This window comes from Aspergillus luchuensis, chromosome 5 (assembly GCF_016861625.1).
Source record: "Aspergillus luchuensis IFO 4308 DNA, chromosome 5, nearly complete sequence".
Taxonomy (NCBI): Eukaryota; Fungi; Ascomycota; class Eurotiomycetes; order Eurotiales; family Aspergillaceae; genus Aspergillus; species Aspergillus luchuensis.
The window spans coordinates 418241-438940 of NC_054853.1; the positions used below are offsets into that span (position 1 = coordinate 418241).

Sequence of the window (20700 nt, forward strand, 5' to 3'; positions counted from 1 at the left end):
GTAGCGGCTCGTGTGATATACATGGGCGTCCAATATGCAGTGTGATTGATTGTGCCGCATACCTTCGAGGAAAAGATCCTGCTCTTTGCCGAACTCACTAGCATACATCTATTCCATCGCTCCCCCAGGTAATCAGTGCTCCTCAAATATAGACCAGTGACCTTTGCCTTTTCATTCAAGAGTTGCTTTTAGGGAGTGTCTCCCGAATCAAACAAGGACAAGACGTGTAAGCAATATTATCTCGGAGACGCAAAGCGCAGTGAGATGCGCCAAGTACTATGTCCGAGTGCGCCTAGGCTTTGACAACCCCATATAGCCACGCGCCACGGTATTTTCCACCCTTTAGCCAGGTGACAGGAGCAGGATGACAATGATACGTTAAGAGCTTATCTATGAGCAGTGTGGTCGTGTTGCGCCAGGAACCGTGGTCCTTGGTGTTTATTAGTGGCCCGCGGCCGAGGGGCTAAGTTAGGAGCTGCGGCGCAAGATTGAAAGCGCACTCGATGATGACCTGGTGTTAATTGGGGGTGGGGGAGGGGAATGTAAGGATGAACCCCACAAACTGTTCTCCAAGATATTCATATTCTAGGGGCCCGTACTTGACTATGCGGAGGTAGCGTGGAGATCTCGGTTCTGCGGTTTAGGTGGTGAAGGCACATTGCGCGTTGGCCACCATGGGCTTTGACGAGATTCTAAGTTTGTTGAGAAGGTAATAATTTCCCATTAACAGGCATAGAGTGAAGATAGATGACAGTAATGGAACAGTGGTGGTATGGTATTCTGCGTGGCCACTTGAAGCCGGGGGCGCAGTGTACGAGTCACCCTGGGATGTACCCGCCGCCCTGCATCATTACCTTTGGGGAATCATAGAATGTAATGACTAACCCAATAGGACAGCTCTCCAGCAGTACCAATGATACTGTATACTTATGTCTCGCAGTGCCTGTCTCAGAGAACTTTCCTTGCTTTGCTTTGACGCAGTTCCCAATTAGTAAGGCATGTCGCCACTAACTATGGCTACAGATGAACCCAACAAAACTTAATACGTAGAAATGCTGGCCAGAGCTCGATCATTTATCGGACTCTTAGGTTTACGAGTGTTTTAATTACGTCCGGTAACAGCTCTCAAAAATGGGTAATACCACGACACTTAAGAGAACAGAACGCTGTGCTTTAACCATATTTGTGTATTGGGAGCACTATCACAGCGAGAACGAGCCGAGCGCATGGATACATCGGGCGCATCTCATTGCGTGGTCAAACGATAGCCTATGTTATACTCTGCCATACTCTGCCTTAAACGATGACCCCGCAGCCAAATGTTCACGTGGTAATAATCCAGCTGTCAGTTTCGAGTCTTGATTGCACAAATCTATAAAAATGACTGTCAGGTCCTTGCAGTTCTATTGTCCTCACATTCATCCCAGCAGACATGGCCACCATGGAGACCCTCGAACAGGCGCTCAGACAGCGAGCTTCGCCAACTGCGTCCTCGAAGCGGTCATTGTCCGATTATCAATACAGTGCTGGATTCGCTATATTCGAGGGCTGCTCAGCGTACGAAGACTTCATTGTCCCGCAATTATGTCGGCTCATAGCCCCTCTTTTCAACTCGCATATGAAGCTCTCAGTGCTAGAGATTGGACCCGGCCCGAAAAGCATACTTGGAAAGCTGCCCCATTATTTTCGACAAAAGATTGCAAGGTACGCTGCATTCGAGCCCAACCACATATTTGCTACGCGACTGGAAAAATGGCTTTGCGCTGCTCCGGAAACAGAACCCCCACTGCTCTCTCTGGAAGGCCCGCCCAACATCCAATGCACTCCATTCAATATAAACAGAGACACGGAGAATTCTGCCTCCGTGGGTAGCAGCAACGGCAATGAAAAGTACAACCTCGTTCTGTTCTGCCATAGCATGTATGGCATGAAACCCGAAGCGAAATTCATCGAACGGGCGCTGGAAATGCTGGTTGAGCGACCCGAAGATGGACTGGTGGTCATTTTCCATCGCGACCGGGCCCTGCAGGTTGATGAATTAGTGTGCTATAAAACGGATTCTTTTTATGACGGAGTCGTTCGTGTGCCCGATAAAGACGACGTACTGGACACCTTTGCGGCTTTCGTCGCAGGATTTATCATGCAGGATATGGAGGCGGATAAAGCTATTCGAGCCGAGTGGCGTGAGGTGTGCCGGGCCTTAGGAAATCGTGAGGATGCTGATCCCGATCATCTGTTGTTTAACTCGCCTGAGATTATGGTGGCCTTTACCCGGCACGCGACCGCGTTACCGGAGCTCATAGCTCAGGTGCCGTTGGTGAGGGAGAAAAGGATAGTCAAAAACCGTGAAGCTCACTTCTACGGTTGCGCTGCAACCGTACGGCCAACAAAGATTCAACACGTTCAGCAGTGCATTCAATGGGCCCTCAAGCATGGAGTGGGCCTGACAGTCATTGGCGGTGGTCACAGCGGCCACTGTCTGTGGCCCAATGTCGTCTCCGTCGACATGGCTGCCTTTGACCAGGTCCACTTGCTCACACGAGAAGAGAAAGGAGAGACTGAATCTGATTCCCATCCCTTGGTCGTCGCCGAGGCCGGCTGCAAGGTCACTGATATTATTCACAAGTCAATGGAAGCCGGCGTGACAGTGCCCCTAGGGTCCCGCCCAAGCGTAGGTGCAGGGCTGTGGTTACAAGGCGGCCTCGGGCACCTGGCTAGACTATATGGCCTGGCGTGTGACCACATCGTCGGGGCTGTGCTAGTCAGCGTGAAATCTGGCGAGGTCTTCTGTATAGGCCGTGTACCCAGTCAGCATTGGCCGGACGGTGCCGTACGCCCAAATAACGAGATTGATCTTTTATGGGCAATCAAAGGGGCAGGAACCAATTTTGGCATCATAATCAGCGTCACCTTCAGGACTCATGTGGCACCTACCTACACAATCCGAAACTGGGTTCTTCCGCTGAGTGATGATTCTGAGGGGCAACGCAAGATTCAAGACTTTGACAACTTCGTCGCTGGCAAGCTCAGCCGGAATTGTTCAGCAGATGCGTATCTCTACTGGGAATCTGGCCAGCTGCATCTTGGCGTCACCATGTTCGAATCCTCCACGACGGTGAAGCTGTCGGATAAGCCACCAATGTCTACTTCCTCGCCTATAGACACAATTTTGGGGCCGGGAGATGCTTGCCGGTCCATGGATGGCATGAGTCTGTTTGAGGCTGAGATGTACATATCCAGGATGCACGGGGGTCATGGCGGGAACAAGACGTCCGCTTTCAAGCGGTGCCTATTCCTGAAAGGCATCGAAGCTGTGGACATCACCGATCGCTTACTGGCAGCTATTCGCAATCGTCCCACATCTTTGTGTTATCTTCATCTACTGCAAGGCGGAGGAGCGATCACCGACGTGGGGGCCGATGCCACTGCTTTCAGTTGTCGAGACTGGGATTTCGCCTGCGTGATAACTGGCGTCTGGCCCCGCAACCGAGATGGAACTGAAGTTTCTGAAGCGGTCAAACGATGGGTATATGACGTTGCCCGAGACTTGTTGCCGTTCAGTAGCGGAGCATATGGCGCTGATCTCGGGCCCGATCCAAGAGATGCTGCACTGGCGGCCAAGGCTTTTGGCCCAAACCGGCCGCGTCTGGCCCAGCTCAAGCAAAGCTCGGATCCGCACAACGTACTGGCATACGCCTGCCCACTCCCGAGAGCACCAGGGGAACAAACACTTATCGTACTTGTCACGGGCGAGAGCTGCGCTGGTAAGGACTATTGTGCCAATGTCTGGGTTGCTGCGCTTAATGAGAAAGGCCTGAGGGCGCGCGCAGTCAGCATAAGCGATGCGACTAAGCAGGAATATGCAGCGGCCTCCGGGGCCGATTTCGAGCGCCTGCTTTATGACCGTGGCTACAAGGAACAGCATCGTTCAGCATTGACGGCATTCTTCCACGGCCAGGTACACCGTAAGCCTCGGCTTCCAGAGGAGCATTTTCTGAATGTGGTGCGCGGAGCCGTAGGTTTAGACGTGCTACTATTGACTGGAATGAGAGACAAAGCGCCGGTCGCGGCTTTGTCGTATCTAGTACCAGACAACAGAGTGATTGAAGTTCGCGTCAAAGCTAGTGACAAAATACGGCGAGTTCGCGGAGGGTGTTATAGAGATGAACGCCCCGCCGATGGCAGCAAGATTAACAGAGAAAACGAACCGAGCACTATCTCGTCGCTCTCGACGGCCTTGGACTACAGACCTACGCTTCTCTTCGACAATGACACGCCCGGGGTTGAGACGGTTAAGAGGTTTGCTGAAGACTACCTGCTCCCCTTCTTTCATGAGGACTTGCGGCGATTGTCCAACATGGTACGCCTGGTACCTGGATTCCCACGCGCGGGAATCGACTTCCGTCACGTGCTCAACATCGCTCAGCAACCAGAGGGGCTGGCCCTGTGTTCATCCCTGCTACAATCTCACTTCGCAGGTGATTGGGCCAAAGTGGATATAATAGCGTGTTGCGAGACTGGCAGCTTAGTCTTCGCCCCTTTGTTGGCCTCACAGGTCAATGTGCCCTTGGCGCTCATTCGCGAAGCCGGCAAGCTTCCCCCGCCCACCATTTCCGTCTCCAGGTCTGCATCGCATATATCATCTTTGTCTTTGAATGCACCGACAACGAAGAGAATTGAGATAGGCCGAGATGTGATTCCTCAAGGCGCTTCGGTGGTAGTGGTGGACGATACTCTTGCTACCGGAGAAACCCTTGTTGCGGTGCTACAATTATTAGGAAAAGCTGGAATTCCTGCTACGAAGATCAGTATCTTGGTAATTGCCGAATTCCCTGTTCACCGTGGCCGCGACTTTCTGCGCCAGAATGGGTTTGGGGGAGTCAATATCCAAAGCCTTTTGGTCTATGGTACTGCTTAGTGTGATCTGTAGGGAAGGATATCACACTAGGATGATAGTTGCGATATGATCCCCGCAATCTATGACATTTCTCCCCTTGCATTAGTCTCTAGGTCTATCTACATTTTATCTACAACTTTCAGTACTAGCAGGTGCTTTGTAATGCTCATCAGAGTAATCATCCTTGTCAAAGTACCCCAGTTGCCTTCATCGTAGGACAAAAAGTCAAGGAGAGATATTTTCTCCGGTAGTGTTCTGAATCTATTCCATCGCTTTCAATGCGGTAATCTGGCAGACCTTTCAACTGATCCTACAGTATGTCTCCGCGGAGACAATGTGCACTGCGTCGTAATCGACCTCTTCAAGATGAATCTCGACAATGGAAATCGATTGCTACAACACCGAGATAAAGTGGTAAACTTATAATACGCTCCATAAGGGTCTGTATAGTTATAAGTGAGCCGCGTCGTTCCTTCTCACTATCACTTTGCCAGGTGAGCACCTGAGATGTCACAATGCATGCTCATGTTCTGACTGATCTACATGGCAGTAAGGATAAAGATGTGTCGCTCATTAACAATGTAAAACGATGGCGGTATTATCTCTATTTCGGAAAGTAAATTCTCTAAGTATGTCTACTGTATTGCCCATACGATGCTACCTGTTTTGACTTTGATCTGCGTTCAGGGAAAGTGCTGTCGGCATTCTAGCTGTGTCACGAGTTCGCAATACAAATCCGTCTAGCTTACACGGTAAGCAAGAGCAAGGCAATGCGTATAACCAGCTTCACCGACAAATCCGGAAAATTGAAAAGAGGAGAAAGATAAAGAAAAGGAAGGGGAGGCGGGGGCGCACACATACGTAATGGCGTCCTCGAGCAGGACTCAAGATGCAATGCAGATCTGCTATATAAACATTGTGCCTCTTCGCGGCTCACGGCCATCAGTTAGGCCATCTCTACGATTACTCTCAACAGCTTCTTCGTACTGACGATATCTCCCTGACTAAAAACAAATCTGACTGTGTCAAGGGTCTACCGTTTCGACTCATGTGCAGGTAGTTCATCTTCTTTTTCATCATGACTTTGACCACCAATAATATTATGCAACCTGCGTTTTGAGTGGAACTCTCTTCCCCGCGTTCAACTAGTAAGGCGCACGCCAATGCTAAGGCAAAACAGCTATTCATATTTCTGTTCGGCTAAATTTATCTTGAAAACGCGCACGGCCATCTGTTGCCGTTGTATTGCAGTCTAGCCACTTTTTCTTACCGGTCCCAGTAGCGATTTACCGCATTTTCCCACCCTCCTCGTACGAGAGAAATTCTCGGGGCGGAATATCACATGACGGGGTGTAAGGATAAGTAGGAGACCCCTTTGGACCCAATATAACCTTTCTACCTACATCTGACGCAATACTTGAACTTCTCCTCCATACAGAAAGGCATCGATCCTAATCTATTGGTAAATTCTTAGCGGGAATATACCTACTAATACTCGTGATACGATGGAGGCGCCATCAACATCTACGACAGACCTTCAGGATGCTAAGACCGGACCATGTACCATTGATGGCACGACTACTTCAACGTCCCGCACTTTGCTTGTTGGAGAGGTACAGTGCAAAGAGACACATGCAAATGCTGGTAAGGTATATACCCTCGGCATCTATAAGACCATATCCACTGATGGAGCACAAAGGAAACTCGACATACGTTGAAATAGAAGCCCGCTTGATAACCATAGACAAAGATATGCTGCAATGTCTCGGAGAAGACCCAACCCGTGAAGGCCTCGCCAAAACCCCCGAAAGATATGCCAGGGCAATTTTATTCTTTACCAAGGGCTACACTGAGAATCCCAAGGATATTGTTGGCAATGCTATCTTCACAGTCGATAGCCGGGAGCTTGTGCTGGTCAAAGATATAGAGATATCTAGTCTCTGCGAGCATCATCTGATGCCATTTGTCGGAAAGGTATGACACAGTTTGTGTGGCTGGGAGCTTCGATTTACTCATTGTTTTTTAAAGATCCACATAGGTTATATTCCCGATGGCCGTGTGCTTGGTCTCTCTAAGCTCGCTCGCTTGGCAGAAAGTTTTGCTCGGCGCTTACAACTCCAAGAGAGGCTCACGCAACAGATTGCCAATGCCATTCAGCAGATTCTTGAGCCTCAGGGGGTTGGTGTGATCATGGAAGCAAGCCACATGTGCATGGTCACACGAGGCACTCAAAAATTCGCCGCCATGACGACAACCTGCTGTATGACCGGCGTATTGCAGCGTGACGGCAGGGCCAGGGATCACTTCTACTTCCTTCTCAATCGGCGATAAAGCTCGTGAAGGTTCAGTGGGTTGTCATGGTGTAGTTGGATTCTGAAACGAAAATGAAGCAAAGGCGTCTAATCCCACTCGTCCGCTGAGCTAATAATTAACTGGACAAGCTTGTAACTTGCTCTTCAGTTTATCCAAGACATGAACTACGTGGAGGGCTAATCCGCTATGGGCTGAGGTGCATGCACGATATTACTTTTTTTTGCATTTCAACTGAGTTGGGGTTTAGTTTGCTTGACCGATAATGTAGATAGGAACGAGCCCATCTACCATATATGACAACAGTGTGTCACCAATGCACTCGAAATATCTAGCAACTATAGTACGCCTGATAGTGTCATAGGTAATATGTAGTATGTAGTACGTAGGCTCCAACTCAAGAGTGCTGTCATGATGACTCAGCTATTATTGCTGCAAGAAATTCCGGTTGTGTCCTATCTCAGGGCAGGTTATCAAACCATAGATACGTACTCTACGACTCCCGTCAGACGAGCCTGACATAAACGTTGTGGTCAGACATGTCTTAGCCCACCCAGGGTCATAGTCGACCGTTTAGTCTACCAAGTCTACAGTGTGAAATCGAACAGCATTACTGAGAGTGGTGATCGTCGTCCAAAGCCTGCTTTTCTGGGGCCAGACCAACGCTGGCCTACCCCTCCTCCATGAAGATACAGATTTACCTTATGGTCTTACAGGAACGCCATTGGTTTGTCGTCAGGTGTCGAGACATGATTTGGTGGACTCCATTGAACGCGCTTCTAGGTCACGGATAATATACGTCACTACCAACAAGGCTTGCTCAAATCTCCACCCCCGCCTCCTTCCAGATCTGGAAGTTGGTTATGTATTCGCCCGATATGATTATCTTCAGACCCTAACAGATTCCAGTATTTTGATTTTCCCCAGGGCTTTTTAAGGGTGAGCTCGACGGGTGCCCGGCGGGCTGAACAATCATACCATTATCCCGGTTTCTGCACCTACGTCCTCGGGCTAGAAATGTATGATGTGCCTCCCACAGAAGACCTTCACCTCCTATGTCGAGGAGCTCCCTTAAATGACAGCCTTGACCTTTTCAGCTTTCTGGACCTTCCCCACTCCAGACTCGGTTCTTAATGGATTGCTCTATTCGCGTTATTCGAGGGTACGATGTGATTCTCGCAGGTGTTGAACTCGCTGCAGCCGCTGGAAAATAATCTCATAGTTTAGCTGCACACTAATATTCTCGAAAGCCTAAACTTGTCTGACTAACTTGATCAGTCCTTATGAAGCCCGGCTGGCACAGCGCAGCGCTAACTGGCGAAAGTCCACTCTGGTCTTATGTACCTGCGCGGTGTACGTAGTGCAGTCAAACCTTTCTCCTTTTGGAGTTAAAGAAATCATGTCTCTCTAATTACCTTTTCGAGTAAATGCTGCGGCCTGCAGTAAACCGAGACACTAGGCCGAGAATGTATTCTTTTTACCAGCTTTGCCTAATACATCACTGTAAATAGTCCCGATAACTTATACACTCTGAGCATGACTATCAAGCTGCATCGCTACAGTTAAGCATCAATGTACACATGATATGAAGTTCCGCAGACTCGCTGCTGTCCTCTCTGTTGCTCTATCTCGACCAACCCATATAACCTGTTATGGAATATTTTTCTACAGGGAACATCTGTTGAAAGCTTTCGCCGTAGACTACTTGTACTACAATGTAGCTGAAGTGAAGCTATAGCTATCGGTAAGAAGATAAAATTGAGATCAGCGATAAATGTGAAACAAGCGTACCGGGCAGGATGCATTGCTTCAGGATCCGCTACGCTACGTGGTGGCCTTTCTGGTGTTTCTTAACATTCCACACGACGACTTTCCACAGCCCCTAGCATCTTCCTTTAGTCAGCTACTTTCTCGGTCAGTCATTCTACAACCGGATTTAGATTCACTTTTAGTTTAAAAAGTGGACAATATAACTTAAGCCACAAATATCCACTTCTCTGGGGCTCCATCACACCTTTTCTCTGAACGCCTTTGCTTTCCGAAGATAAGCTCGACATGACAGTGGGATCGAAGCGCTCAGTGTCCGTCACCACTGACCCCTGCGATAACTCAGATCACTTCATCTTCAACGCTGATGTTATGAGATATCATGACAATCTCTTTAGCTCCTCTGAGCCAGTTCAGGGAGTCGGAGAGGAGACTCTTGCTCCTCTCATGACCAGTTGCGCATTCACGAAGGGTTCTCAAACTAGTCAAGAGAAAAAGACGGCCCATCAGTTTGGCCTGTTAGCGAGAGCCATAGAAGGAAGTCCCTCTGTCGTGATCGAAGACCCTCGTGTGTTCTATAATATTACTCCTCCCTCAAGCACATTCATATGTGGTTCCCAGGGTTCCGGGAAGAGCCATACATTGTCTTGCATATTGGAAAGCTGCTTGATTCCATCCAAAGCCGGGCAGTTGCCAAATCCCCTGACAGGGATCGTATTTCATTACGATACTTTCATCAGTGACACGATGGGATCGCCTTGTGAAGCAGCCTTTTTATCCTCACACCCCGATATTGAAGTGCGAGTCTTATGTGCTCCAACAAATCTCCATGCCATCAAGGTTTGTATTACCTTTCAGAGGACTGGTTTCAAATATCATCGCAATTCTAACGTTGCGTCGAGGGAGCCTATTCGAGATTAAATATCGCGGTATCTGCTTTAGAGATTGATCAAAGAAATCTCAATACGAAGCGAATGCTAGATCTCATGGCAGTGGGACAGGATGATGGCCCCATGCCGCTCTACATGCATACCGTCAAACGTATTCTCCGGGAAATGCGTATGGAGCAGCAGGCAGCGCATACGGGATTTGACTACCGTACCTTCAAGAACAAAGTACTAGACTCGAATTTGACCCCTGCCCAGCTCGAGCCATTGAAGCAACGGCTGGAGATGTTAGAGAGTTTCATGCCTCAGTTGCAGACTCTACCTATTTCTGGCAAGAACAAAGCTGCCTCCGAAGGCATTGACTGGAAGCCGAAGGTTAGTGTCGAAGATTTTCTGTATAACGGAGCTTCGTTAGCATGATTCAAATGACTAACAAGACAATTGTATGCTAGGCGCGCAGGTTAACGGTGGTAGATTTGTCTTGTCCGTGCATCTCTCCCGAAACCGCTTGTTCTCTATTCAACATCTGCTTGGGAATATTTTTGGAGCAAGATCCAGGTATTGGCAGAGTTGTAGCTCTGGACGAGGCCCATAAGGTTTTACCCGAACTCCAGCAACCCATTTTTTCTCGGCGGACAGACACTGACGGTTAGCAGTACATGAATAGTTCTCTCGAGGCTCGAGGCTTCACTGAAACGCTTCTGTCCGCTGTCCGACTGCAGCGGCATCTGGGGGTCCGAATGATCATTTCTACCCAGGAACCCACGGTCTCCACAACCCTTTTGAATCTTTGTTCAACTACCATTGTGCATCGGTTTACTTCCCCGGAATGGCTGCATATTCTGCACAAACATCTGGCAGGAGCGTTGAGAAGTCCCTTCGGTGGATCGAAGACGGACAACCATGACACGGAAGCGGTTTCACAACTTTCTCTTTTTGAGGAGATCGTAAATCTACAAGTGGGAGAGGCTATATTGTTCTCACCCAGTATGGTTGTTAAAGCAAGCTCCTGCGACAGCAACGGGAAGGCCACATTATGTCGCCTCGGACATGGCAATCTCCGGGTGAGAATCCGGCAGCGGCTTACACTTGACGGTGGGAAGAGTGTTCTCTCAAGGTGATATACGTGATAATGCAATCATCCATAAGGATGATAGCAATTTCTGTGCTCTTTTGACATTCAATGCAGCTCGGCAACAGCAAATAGTTCAGAGCGGGAACCGTGAAGCCAGAAGATTCATGACCATGTCTACTTCCTTGCACTTCGTCTTGATTTTAAACAGTGATTATAGCCTCATCAGACCAAAGAGATACAGGACTGTTTACACACTACGGCAAACACTGTTTCTGTTATAGGAAATTTCACGACTGGCACGCACACACGCAGAGTAGTAGCAGTAGTAGTAGGGTACTTATACACCCACTCCTGCTTTAGGCGATAGGTAGGGTACGACTATATCTCTTCATATAAGTGCACTCACCGTAAGCACTATGACTTTCCTGAGGAGCTTTAGGGTGCTCAAAGGAGATATGAGTTGCCGCTCCAACCATATCAAACACCTCCATCAGCATCCAGCGAGATCCGGATAATGGTCGATAATCCCCGCACCTTAGGGGTGTTTCAGCTATACCAAATCCGTTCTGCATTAAGCATTTAATTTGCGGCTTGGAGGTCTCAGCAACATGGACTACCGACAATGTGCTTAATCAGGCCCAAGGATGTGGTATGGCTTATTGGAATCGCGAAGGCTGATCAACACGATGAGCGCAATATTGCTGGAACAAAATGTGGTACTGGGGCGTACTGATTACTTGGCAGTATTTGTCTAGTCTCTGGGAAGCCAATCATCAACTTGCGAAAACTGACGGAAAGTAAAGGTAGATTATTCGGCTGCACTCACCAGACAGGGTTACTTTGTAAATGTTGTCGTTCTGTCGAGATATCTCGATGTTGGCTTCTGGCATGTCTTTGGAGGCAATATAGTCATAACCATCGGCGTCACAAGGGTCAAAAGTAGAGCTCACGGGTGAATACCTTGCCGACCACAGTGAGGATTAAAGGCTATCCTAAAATTGAAATGACGCTATTGTGAGAGCGAGTCCGCTGGCTTCTTGAGTTTGTGAGATATGGACGGTAACAGCGTATCGTCACATATCGGGTGACTAATTATGCGCCTTCGCTCCCAGCATCATGGCCGATCAGTCTCCGCAATTGCTCAAAGTGCAAAAGTAAGAAAGGCATGGCTGAAATCGATCTCGACTGTCTGAAGAAGCTCACCTCCCGAAAGCATCAAATGCATCTTTTATTTTCCCACTTTTGGGCTCTCGGCTACGCCAATGGTTTAGTACGCACCCGCTGTACTTTGGCGGATGTGGTCTACCAACCACGAGCACATGTATTCAAATGTAAGACGGGTTCAGTTGTTCTTCAGTATAATCTTGCACTTATGGCAGGAATACGAATATGAAATTTTCTACTTCAAATCGGATGTAGTCCTTCCCGGAGTCCGAGAGCAGCAGGAGGTCAATGGAGTTCCATAGCTTTGTACGCATACATGTTATTGGTAGAAAACGTCCACTGGAGATAAACGCCTATCTCTCACTCCAAAGAGACCTTTTGCACTTTGCACCCGAATAATGAGAATCTGCAGGGGCATTGATATGGTCCCACATGGACGCGTGGGCGCATGTTGTCCGCCTTTGGGTCACGTCAGGCTACGACCAGGTCAGTTTGTGAGTGCCTGAGGCCATCAACTTTTGGTGTTCGGGAAGGTCCGGGTTTCCTGTATTTACAGGCAGGCCCTTGTTTCACAGAATCGTCACGGGATTTTCCTAACGTTTGATAGATATTAGCGTATCTCAGGAAAGATCCACTCCGGATTGAGCCCTCCGAGTCCGGGGAGGTGGAGAACAGAAATCCCGAGCAAAATTGGCCAGGGAAGCAGATGTCCGCACACCAAATACCCGAGACTGCGGCCCAACCATGTCTGACAATGCACCAGTATGAACTTTGGAACGCCCAACAATGGTCGCACATGGCAGCGTTGGATCCTATCCTTCTAGCCTTATATCTCTTCACGCCGAAAGCAGTATCAAAGCAAAAGGAATGTCAAGGAAGTATTTAAGATTCAAGTAACTGGAAAACTTTGAGCATAAATGGCCGGTACCTATATGTAACTAAGAATCTTTGCCTTTGGTACTGCATCTCTCTGTTCATTTCCTATGTTTTCTATTCCCTGTTGTTGTGTATCTCCTCTATAGTATAAGGGGTACAATGAACGGGAACTATTTAGTGAACCTTGTGACAAATTACCATACAGTACAAGAATGGTGCGATCACCGACCCCTGTGATGACAGCCTGGCAGGCCGCAACCGGAAGCTCCCTTCATCCACTCCCGCAGTGACATAGCTCGTGTAGTACGGTAGACGTTAGAAACGTACAGTGCTAATGATGCCCCGCCTTCCGCTGAGGCTTATGGTTGAGGCCCACAACACAATTCCACGCCATCTGCCAAAGTTGCTTTGAATCTTCTCAAACCATACAGATCAAATCCTATAGTGAAGTGAAATTCCAACATGTCCTCTTCTGCTCTTCAGTCTAACTATAAAGGAGCAAGCATCGATGGCGACGGAGATTTTCTTTGCAGGTGCGGATTCAGGATGTACAAATCGACAGTGAGTGACGGGAAAAGCCCATATTTTGGGAAGAAGTGTTAGCCTACCTCCCATGAACTGAGCTGAAATAACTAATATATCGAAGATTTGGCATGCAGACGAGGGAGAAAAAGCGCAGACCGGTGCCGGATTTTCATCTGGGACGAGGAACTCCCTCGGATAAAGCTTCCACTCTCTTCGTCTTCTGAACCTGCAACACCCAAAAGAACGTCAGATATCCGACAATATGGAATTCTCACGCCAGTTACCAGTTCAAGAAAAGTACATCCTGCCGTAGACAGGGCCAGTGGCGGGAACAAACCGAGCCAAATCACATTCTCAGCCCAGGCGAAGAAACGTTCACTATTCTCGACTCCCGGGCAAGTCCCCAAAAAACCGAGAATTGTGTGTACACCATCTCGGTCGCCTAGCCCTACGCCATCCAAATCTCTCGTTAATGGCAGCCCTGCATCTGGTCCTAATGATACGTTCTTATCGTCAAGACCAGAAACCATGCATTTTATGAGGGGCGGATCGCGCAGATGGGAAGATTACGAGAGGGATTTATCAATGACACCTACCAAGCACAAATCCCACGTGAGGGATTTCAATCAGAAAGGTGGGAAAACAGAAGCGGAAGAGGGAAAAGATGAAGATCTTCTTTCTGACTGGGATGATACCATCGTCTCAGAAGTGATACGGATTGCCAATAGTCCTATTTGAGGTAGTGCGTGACTGTGTCTCACAAGCATGATCCTTTGATAACCTTTCGCTAGTCTTATTGTTTGAACACCCTAGGCATGAGATAGGATGCTAGTACTTAGGAGAGGTGAGGGCGAGGATGTTTTCGGCAAAATTTCAATTCGCCTCGGGTTTATTTTGGTTCCTTCCGATATTGTTTAGTGTTACCAAATTGTACAAGTTTCAGGACATATGTTTCATGCTCCTAAACACGTAGGAGGCTGCGTTCAGGCCCGGCTTGGGCTAACTTTGGCCGTTACCAGTTTCGGATTGGGATTTACTCCATACGCTTTTTCGATTTGCTGACTTCATTGAGTGTGATCGGTGGAAAGCACCGCGGGCTTGGGTATCTGTAGCCCTTGATGCCCTTGAGGTCTACTTCCGGGGGAGGCGGAAAGAAGGCTTCCCTAATCAGCTCTAGTTTCCTGGTTGCGTCCGTCCCCATTTGTCCGTCTGGTCGTTGGAGTGGTGGTATGAATGTCGCGCGTGGCTCTCTGTTCCAGGTTCATTTTGCCAGCTTCCACGGGCCATCTGGAGAGTTCGTCGCTTCCTTGAATCTTGCTCTGTGGTAGTCCCGTAGTGTCTTTCTGATGAGTCTTGCCTTACGGTTTCTCGCTCGACGGTATGCTTCCCAGGCTTCAGGTGTTCGTCTACGTTGGTACTGTCGCCTTAGTCGTCGTGCGAGCTGCTGAGCCTCTTTACACTCTCTCGTCTATCCTGGGGTCGACTGTGGACTAATTCGTGATTTCGGCGTCGACCCTCGGACGGCCGTCAAAATAGCTGACACTATCCCTTTGGTGGCACTGTCGATGTCTTCTTCCATTATCAGACCGGTTGTGGTGGGCATATGGCGGTTCAATGTCACGTAGAGCTTTCTCTATCCGTGCGTTCCCAACTCCACCGTTCCGAGATTGTTCTGTTCCGACTTGGTTCGGCCAGTAGAGTTTCCAAGGGGATGTGGTCAGAGTCGTGGTCTAGGTCGTCCCGTGGGCGGCATCAGATAAGGCTGTCTTGTAGGCTTGGAGTGGCCAGGGAAAGATCTATAGTCGTTTTCGTGTCCATTACCCTGAACTTGATCGGTTCTGGCTTGTATAGGAGGCCCAGCTGATACCCTTTTATTATCTGGAGGGCCTCGTCCGCCTCAGGGTCTGGCGTTTGCACCCTGAGTCCTCCCCAATAGGGATGGTGCAGGTTGAATTCTCCTACCACAATTTGTTCCGCGTCTTTCCACCGGTCCAGCACCCCTTGTGAACGTTCTTATGGCGCTGTCAGTGGGTTCGAGGCTCGGGACGGGGTTGTGGACGTGTGAATGATAATGGTTTCCTCATGCGCACCCCACTTTAGCTCCAGTGTGCTAAGGCCTGGTGTGTGGTGTATGACTGTCCAGTGATGGCTCGCGATCCTTTCGTTTACAAAGAAGCAGACGCGAGTCTTGCTGTGGTCATAGTAGGCCACTTCGAAATGTTGAGGGATGGCATTGTGGGTTGCATGGACGAAAGGGTTCCGCCATGGCTCCTGGATTGCGAACACATCATAGCTTGTGATTTTCCTGTCTCGAAGCAGTGCGGCCATAACTCTATCACAAGATTTTATTACATTGTACTGCAGTATCGACAGCGTTGGTCGTGCGCTCATTGTTGGCTGGGCGTGAGTTGGAAGAAGTTCTCCAGTGTCTGTATCTTCTCTCCCAGGACTGCTTGGTCGCGTGCATTCCCTCTTCCCATGGTGGCATTGACAGGCCTTTCCGACAGAACTGAGCGGCCCTGTCCAGGCCTCGGACTTTGGCTTCTATCCCTCTGGCTACTCTTCTGGGGCGATCGTGTTCGTCGCCTACGACGTGCCGTATGCCATTAGTCCTCTCCCGCGCGTGTTGATGGCTGAAGAGTCTTTCGGAGGTCATACTGATGAGGTTGGCTAGCGGGCAGACTCGGGGTCAGCGTATCTGTCAGATTTATTAGGTCCCTTCCCCTCTCAATGAAGAGGCATGGAAACAGAGACAAACCTCCCGGATATGACAACGGAAGAGAAGGAGCGTGAGTATGAGATATTGTTTCTGCTATTCGAAAGGTTGCATGTCCCCCCATTATATCTTTTCGATAACTACCATATGACAGAATTCAGATAAATGGCGTCATGGAAGTTGAGAATCTGGTTGCCGTGGCTATGCGTGAAGGCAGATTCGAAGATACCTGAACACTTGTAAACATCGATATGAGACACCTATGTGGATGTGATTCGTTAAATATTTTGGCTTTGAACACTGTTGGCGGTAGCTAAGAGGATCCTGTCTAAATCCAGGCGATGTGAACCAGCTTGGTTTCCTTCTGCAGTAGTTAGAATTCCCACAGGATGACCGTATTGCCCTTTACAGGACTCTCTTGTTTCCGCGTTGTGATGTAGTATTAGATACTACAATCGACCGTTTTGTAAACTTCCTTAAACAACTACACTTCGGAAATGAGGGCTTCGGAACCCGCAATGTAGCTATATTGGCATTCCGGTAGAAGTTCAGTAGGTGATTCATGTTCCGAACGTAGACAGGCGCGATCCCTAAGGAGTGATTGAACGGTCGGGAGGCTTGACGAATGAGAATGTCTCATACGAGTCTTTTTTGGGGTCGGGGAGGGGTGTTGTTAACGGATCAAGTGCAATTGAGCTCTGAACTTCTGGCCTCGTAACATTTTTATCACTTAAAACGCCCTGTCGGGCTTGGCCAGGCATGTCTGCTTTGCCTGATGTAGGAGAGCATAATTTACCCATGCCTAAAGCCAGAGAAATAAGGGCTGCCATCTTACAGTAGAACATCTGCGAAACCAATTTATTCGTATAACCCTGTGCATAGAGCAACATGTGCTGTGCTTTTGGTGGCACGTATATTACCATCATACAATATCAGAAACCGAGGCTTTTCGTGTTGTCTGTAGCTCTTTCCCCAGCTTCATTAGTCCATTAGTCGATAAACAGCCAGTTGGGCGCTCCGTACGCTGTAATCCATAGTCGCCGCAGTTTCATCTGGTATCTCAACAAATTGGCCCACTACCGCAAGGTTCTCTACCCCAACTCCTACCACCCTTGGCCGGTCTGTATAGTTCCGAGCCAGCAGGGGAGCTGCTAAGCGGGGTGCCACGCGCGGAATGAGTGAGAAGTGACTGAGGGTGTTCTCAGAGTACGTTGGAATGCTGCAGCAACTCTGCAAGGATTTCTGTTCCCCCACATTCAAGCATTGGCTTTTCCACGTAGTTTCCTTCCCGCTCGGGAGAGGAAGCGTGCCCCCAGATAATATGTTCGTCACCAGAGGACCTGCTGATCGTCTTGCTTTGAGGTCTAAATAGGCTGAGGGACCACTCGCTACCCGGCAGCACAATCGAAACTATCTTTTCAGGATTTTCTTGGGTGAGCTTGGCAAAGAAATCACACTGGCGAGACGTGATCTTAAAACATTCTGCTCTCGACACCGTCACCCGGGTGCAGAAACTGTATGGATCGCCGAGATTTGGAAATAAACCCAACCAGAGAGACCAAGTTTCATCGAGATGGTCTTCTGCTGGCAACAGCTCCTGAGGTGGTGGGTCTGTGGGAGTGCCGTTCGAAGACCCCGATATGGCAGAACCAAGGGTTGCAATAACAACGTCATGAGGGCCTATTGTGATCGTTCTCTCAATCCCTTCCTGAACTATTTGAAGCTTTGAAATTCTTTGACAGCCAGTGCCGTTGTCCATCGTTGTAAGAGTAGTTTTGCTGTTAAATTTCAAATCAGCACCCTTACTCTGGAGAAAGCGAGTCATCGGCAAAATTATGTCTTCGTGAGCATTATACGTGCAACGATTTAGTGCAACGGGGTCGGTAGAGGACTGAAGGATTTCATGAAAGAAACTGCGCAAGCATCGGCGAAACTCAACAGCGCTGTGCCACGGTGAGAATCCAAACCTTTCTATATGTATGAATATGTACTCTGCTTCCATTTAGTGTGAAACAACATACTAGAAGCCCAGACAGCCCAAAATGCACTCTTGAAGAACCCATTGCCCAAACAGTCCCGGATCGTCTTTCGGCCCAATGCCTCCTCGGAATGCTGCAGAAAAAGGGCCAATTTGATCCGGACTTTCCAACCCGTTCGTACTCCCCTTGCATTGCATACCTGTTCTTCGTGTCCACGTTTGATCAAAACACGTGTCGGAGCAATCTCCCTTGGAGTGCATCTCAAATTGTCCAGAAGAGTCTTGCCTGGTCCGGAAATCAAAGGAATAATGGACAGCAAGTCCTCCGTACAGCCATCGCAAAATATAGGGAGACATGCAACTCGGTAGTCGTAACCAATCGTAGCGTTGCCAATAGTAGGCAGACCATCCCTGGCAGATGTGCGAGACTCCACGACATGAACCTGCGATGCAGGTATACTTGCCTCCTGGATCAAATGTACTGCAGATGCCAACGAGGCTATACTGCTGCCGAGTATCCACGCATGTGCCCGCTGATGCTGGGGTATGCGAAGTTGTTGCTGTCTGACGGCCATCCTGAAAGTCCGATGTCCATCAGATTGTTCAGGGAAGTGAAATGAGACTGCAGGTTAATTCTTTCGGCTAACCCAGGCCATTTATGTCATATATTGTGGCAGTAGCGTCTCTCCCACAAGACATTGGCTGGGTTGAAACTTAAAAGTCACATGCAATTTGGGGGAAGTAATTCTTTTTGCCACCCACCTGCGGAGTCATAATATTGCGACCCGAACCATGAAATGAAATATATACAACAGCTACTCTCTTAACCATCGTAATTCAGAGAGAAAAAAAAAAATATACATTCATTGTACCATCGGGGACTTGTGACCCAGCGGAAAGTGAACTGCGTGAGGACAGCTGCACCCAGCGGACTACCGAGGAAAATAGCGACGGATTTAAAAGGCCGTCGAGTATTTAAAGATTATATTGTCACCGCTGATGACCCGGAGGAAGAAGACACCCAACGCAGCGAAGAAGACCATTTGAGGAGAAAGTTTACGACGACGAGAATCGCGCAGTATTCGCCGTCGCCGCCTGCAAGGCCAGTCCAGATCAGGGCCTAAGTTCGTTAGTATTGCCAACCACAAAATGATATGTTAGTATCGTCTGGGGTGTAATTCACCATGGTGATACATCGCGCCAGTCCAACCAGAATGAGCCCCTGACGTAGCTCAAGTTGTCTGGGAGGAATTCCCGGGCTAGTGCTAACTAGAATAGCATTTGTTAGTCATTGAATGATGAGTTGGGGAGGCTTGAGAAGTCTTATCATAAAAATTGGAGCAGTAATCCTGTCAACGAAAATACTGTGATTGAGGCTATTCTACGGCTACAGCCTGCTTTCCACTCGGCATACCTCGCCGAAGGCTCTACGAGGATGGGGGTACGGGTCGCAGCCCTATGTAATACCAGAGCGCAGCGAAAGTCATGACGTTTGAGCGTGAAGGCTACTGGGATAAGAGAGTCGTGAATTGCGTCTTGGTTGCCCGATCGGGTTAGAAGGAGGAGGAAGCTGGCCTTGTCACATTGGGCACGTTCAGCCTCCACAAGGTCTAAATAATACTACTATAAGGGCTCTCGATAATGAAAGTTTTGCATATAGCTATACGACAGCTCGTGAAAGGTAGACGGTGGCATCCCAGGTTCTATGGAACCTGCTTTTTACTTAATAGGCAACAATTGACCGGTGTTGAACCAAACTCCACATTGGACAGTTCAGAAAGCCGGAAATTCTTTGTTCGCGCTATTCATATCATCTTTGCTGCTGTTGCTGCAGGTTGTGTCCCACTGCAGCGGTTTGAACTCTATGTGGGGTTGTCTAGAGTTCCAGTGGACCCAGGAATGCTACAGCTCCCGGATTTCTGCCTCACTATGAGTCCTATTACTTCGACACTCACAACCTTACGATTCACAGTTGGGCCACCAGAGAGGGGAAGTGCGTTACCCTGGGCAAGGCATCTAGTACGATTTATCGTGCAGTTTTCCAGGCTTGAAGCGCTACGTCTAGGTTTTGATTCTCGTATTCAAACAGGGGATCTTAAGGCGCTAAGCGAAGGCATTTGCCTCAAAAATCTCCGCGTCTTGGAGATCGACACAGTCAGTGGTACGGAAGATCATTTAGCTAGGCCACTTCTTGCCCATAAAATGATTTTGCGCGACGTGTATCTGGAATTAACCGAACTTCCAACTCTAGAGTCCTGGAAATCATTACTTACGACCCTTCGGGATGAACTTTGTTTAGACCGCCTTGAAATCACGGACTGTGAAGCCAGTGATCGTATCGTTATGTTCGGCGACAAGTAGTTATCAGATTCTATTAGCATCCAAGAAGGGAAAGAAGTTTTGGATAATCTCATCGGGACACTAACGTTGGGGAAGATGATCTGAGCCACTGTTGGGTGACTGAACATGCTCTTGCGGAGGTGGATACCAATCGCGTGAGCTATA

The 20700-nt window shown here is 48.7% G+C and overlaps 5 protein-coding genes across 5 annotated transcripts; 4 read left to right on the forward strand and 1 right to left on the reverse strand.

The window, feature by feature from the left end:
- Positions 1–1441: 1441 nt before the first annotated feature.
- Positions 1442–4918, forward strand: AKAW2_50144S (uncharacterized protein; the record flags this gene model as incomplete). The annotated part of the gene is made up of 1 exon (XM_041689929.1): positions 1442–4918. One exon carries the CDS (start codon positions 1442–1444, stop codon positions 4916–4918), a length of 3477 nt encoding a protein of 1158 aa, XP_041543565.1.
- A 1484-nt stretch (positions 4919–6402) lies between these two features.
- AKAW2_50145S (GTP cyclohydrolase I) lies at positions 6403–7228 on the forward strand (the record flags this gene model as incomplete). Its single annotated transcript, XM_041689930.1, has 3 exons — positions 6403–6541; positions 6648–6871; positions 6926–7228. 3 exons carry the CDS (start codon positions 6403–6405, stop codon positions 7226–7228), a joined length of 666 nt encoding a protein of 221 aa, XP_041543566.1.
- A 2034-nt stretch (positions 7229–9262) lies between these two features.
- On the forward strand, positions 9263–10982 carry AKAW2_50146S (uncharacterized protein; the record flags this gene model as incomplete). The annotated part of the gene is made up of 4 exons (XM_041689931.1): positions 9263–9814; positions 9877–10236; positions 10314–10457; positions 10518–10982. 4 exons carry the CDS (start codon positions 9263–9265, stop codon positions 10980–10982), a joined length of 1521 nt encoding a protein of 506 aa, XP_041543567.1.
- Positions 10983–13522: 2540 nt separating this feature from the next.
- On the forward strand, positions 13523–14239 carry AKAW2_50147S (uncharacterized protein; the record flags this gene model as incomplete). Its single annotated transcript, XM_041689932.1, has 2 exons — positions 13523–13574; positions 13623–14239. 2 exons carry the CDS (start codon positions 13523–13525, stop codon positions 14237–14239), a joined length of 669 nt encoding a protein of 222 aa, XP_041543568.1.
- Positions 14240–18083: 3844 nt separating this feature from the next.
- On the reverse strand, positions 18084–18770 carry AKAW2_50148A (uncharacterized protein; the record flags this gene model as incomplete). The annotated part of the gene is made up of 2 exons (XM_041689933.1): positions 18084–18160; positions 18239–18770. The coding sequence occupies 2 exons, from the start codon at positions 18768–18770 to the stop codon at positions 18084–18086; spliced, it is 609 nt and encodes a 202-aa protein (XP_041543569.1).
- Between the last annotated feature and the right edge of the window lie 1930 nt (positions 18771–20700).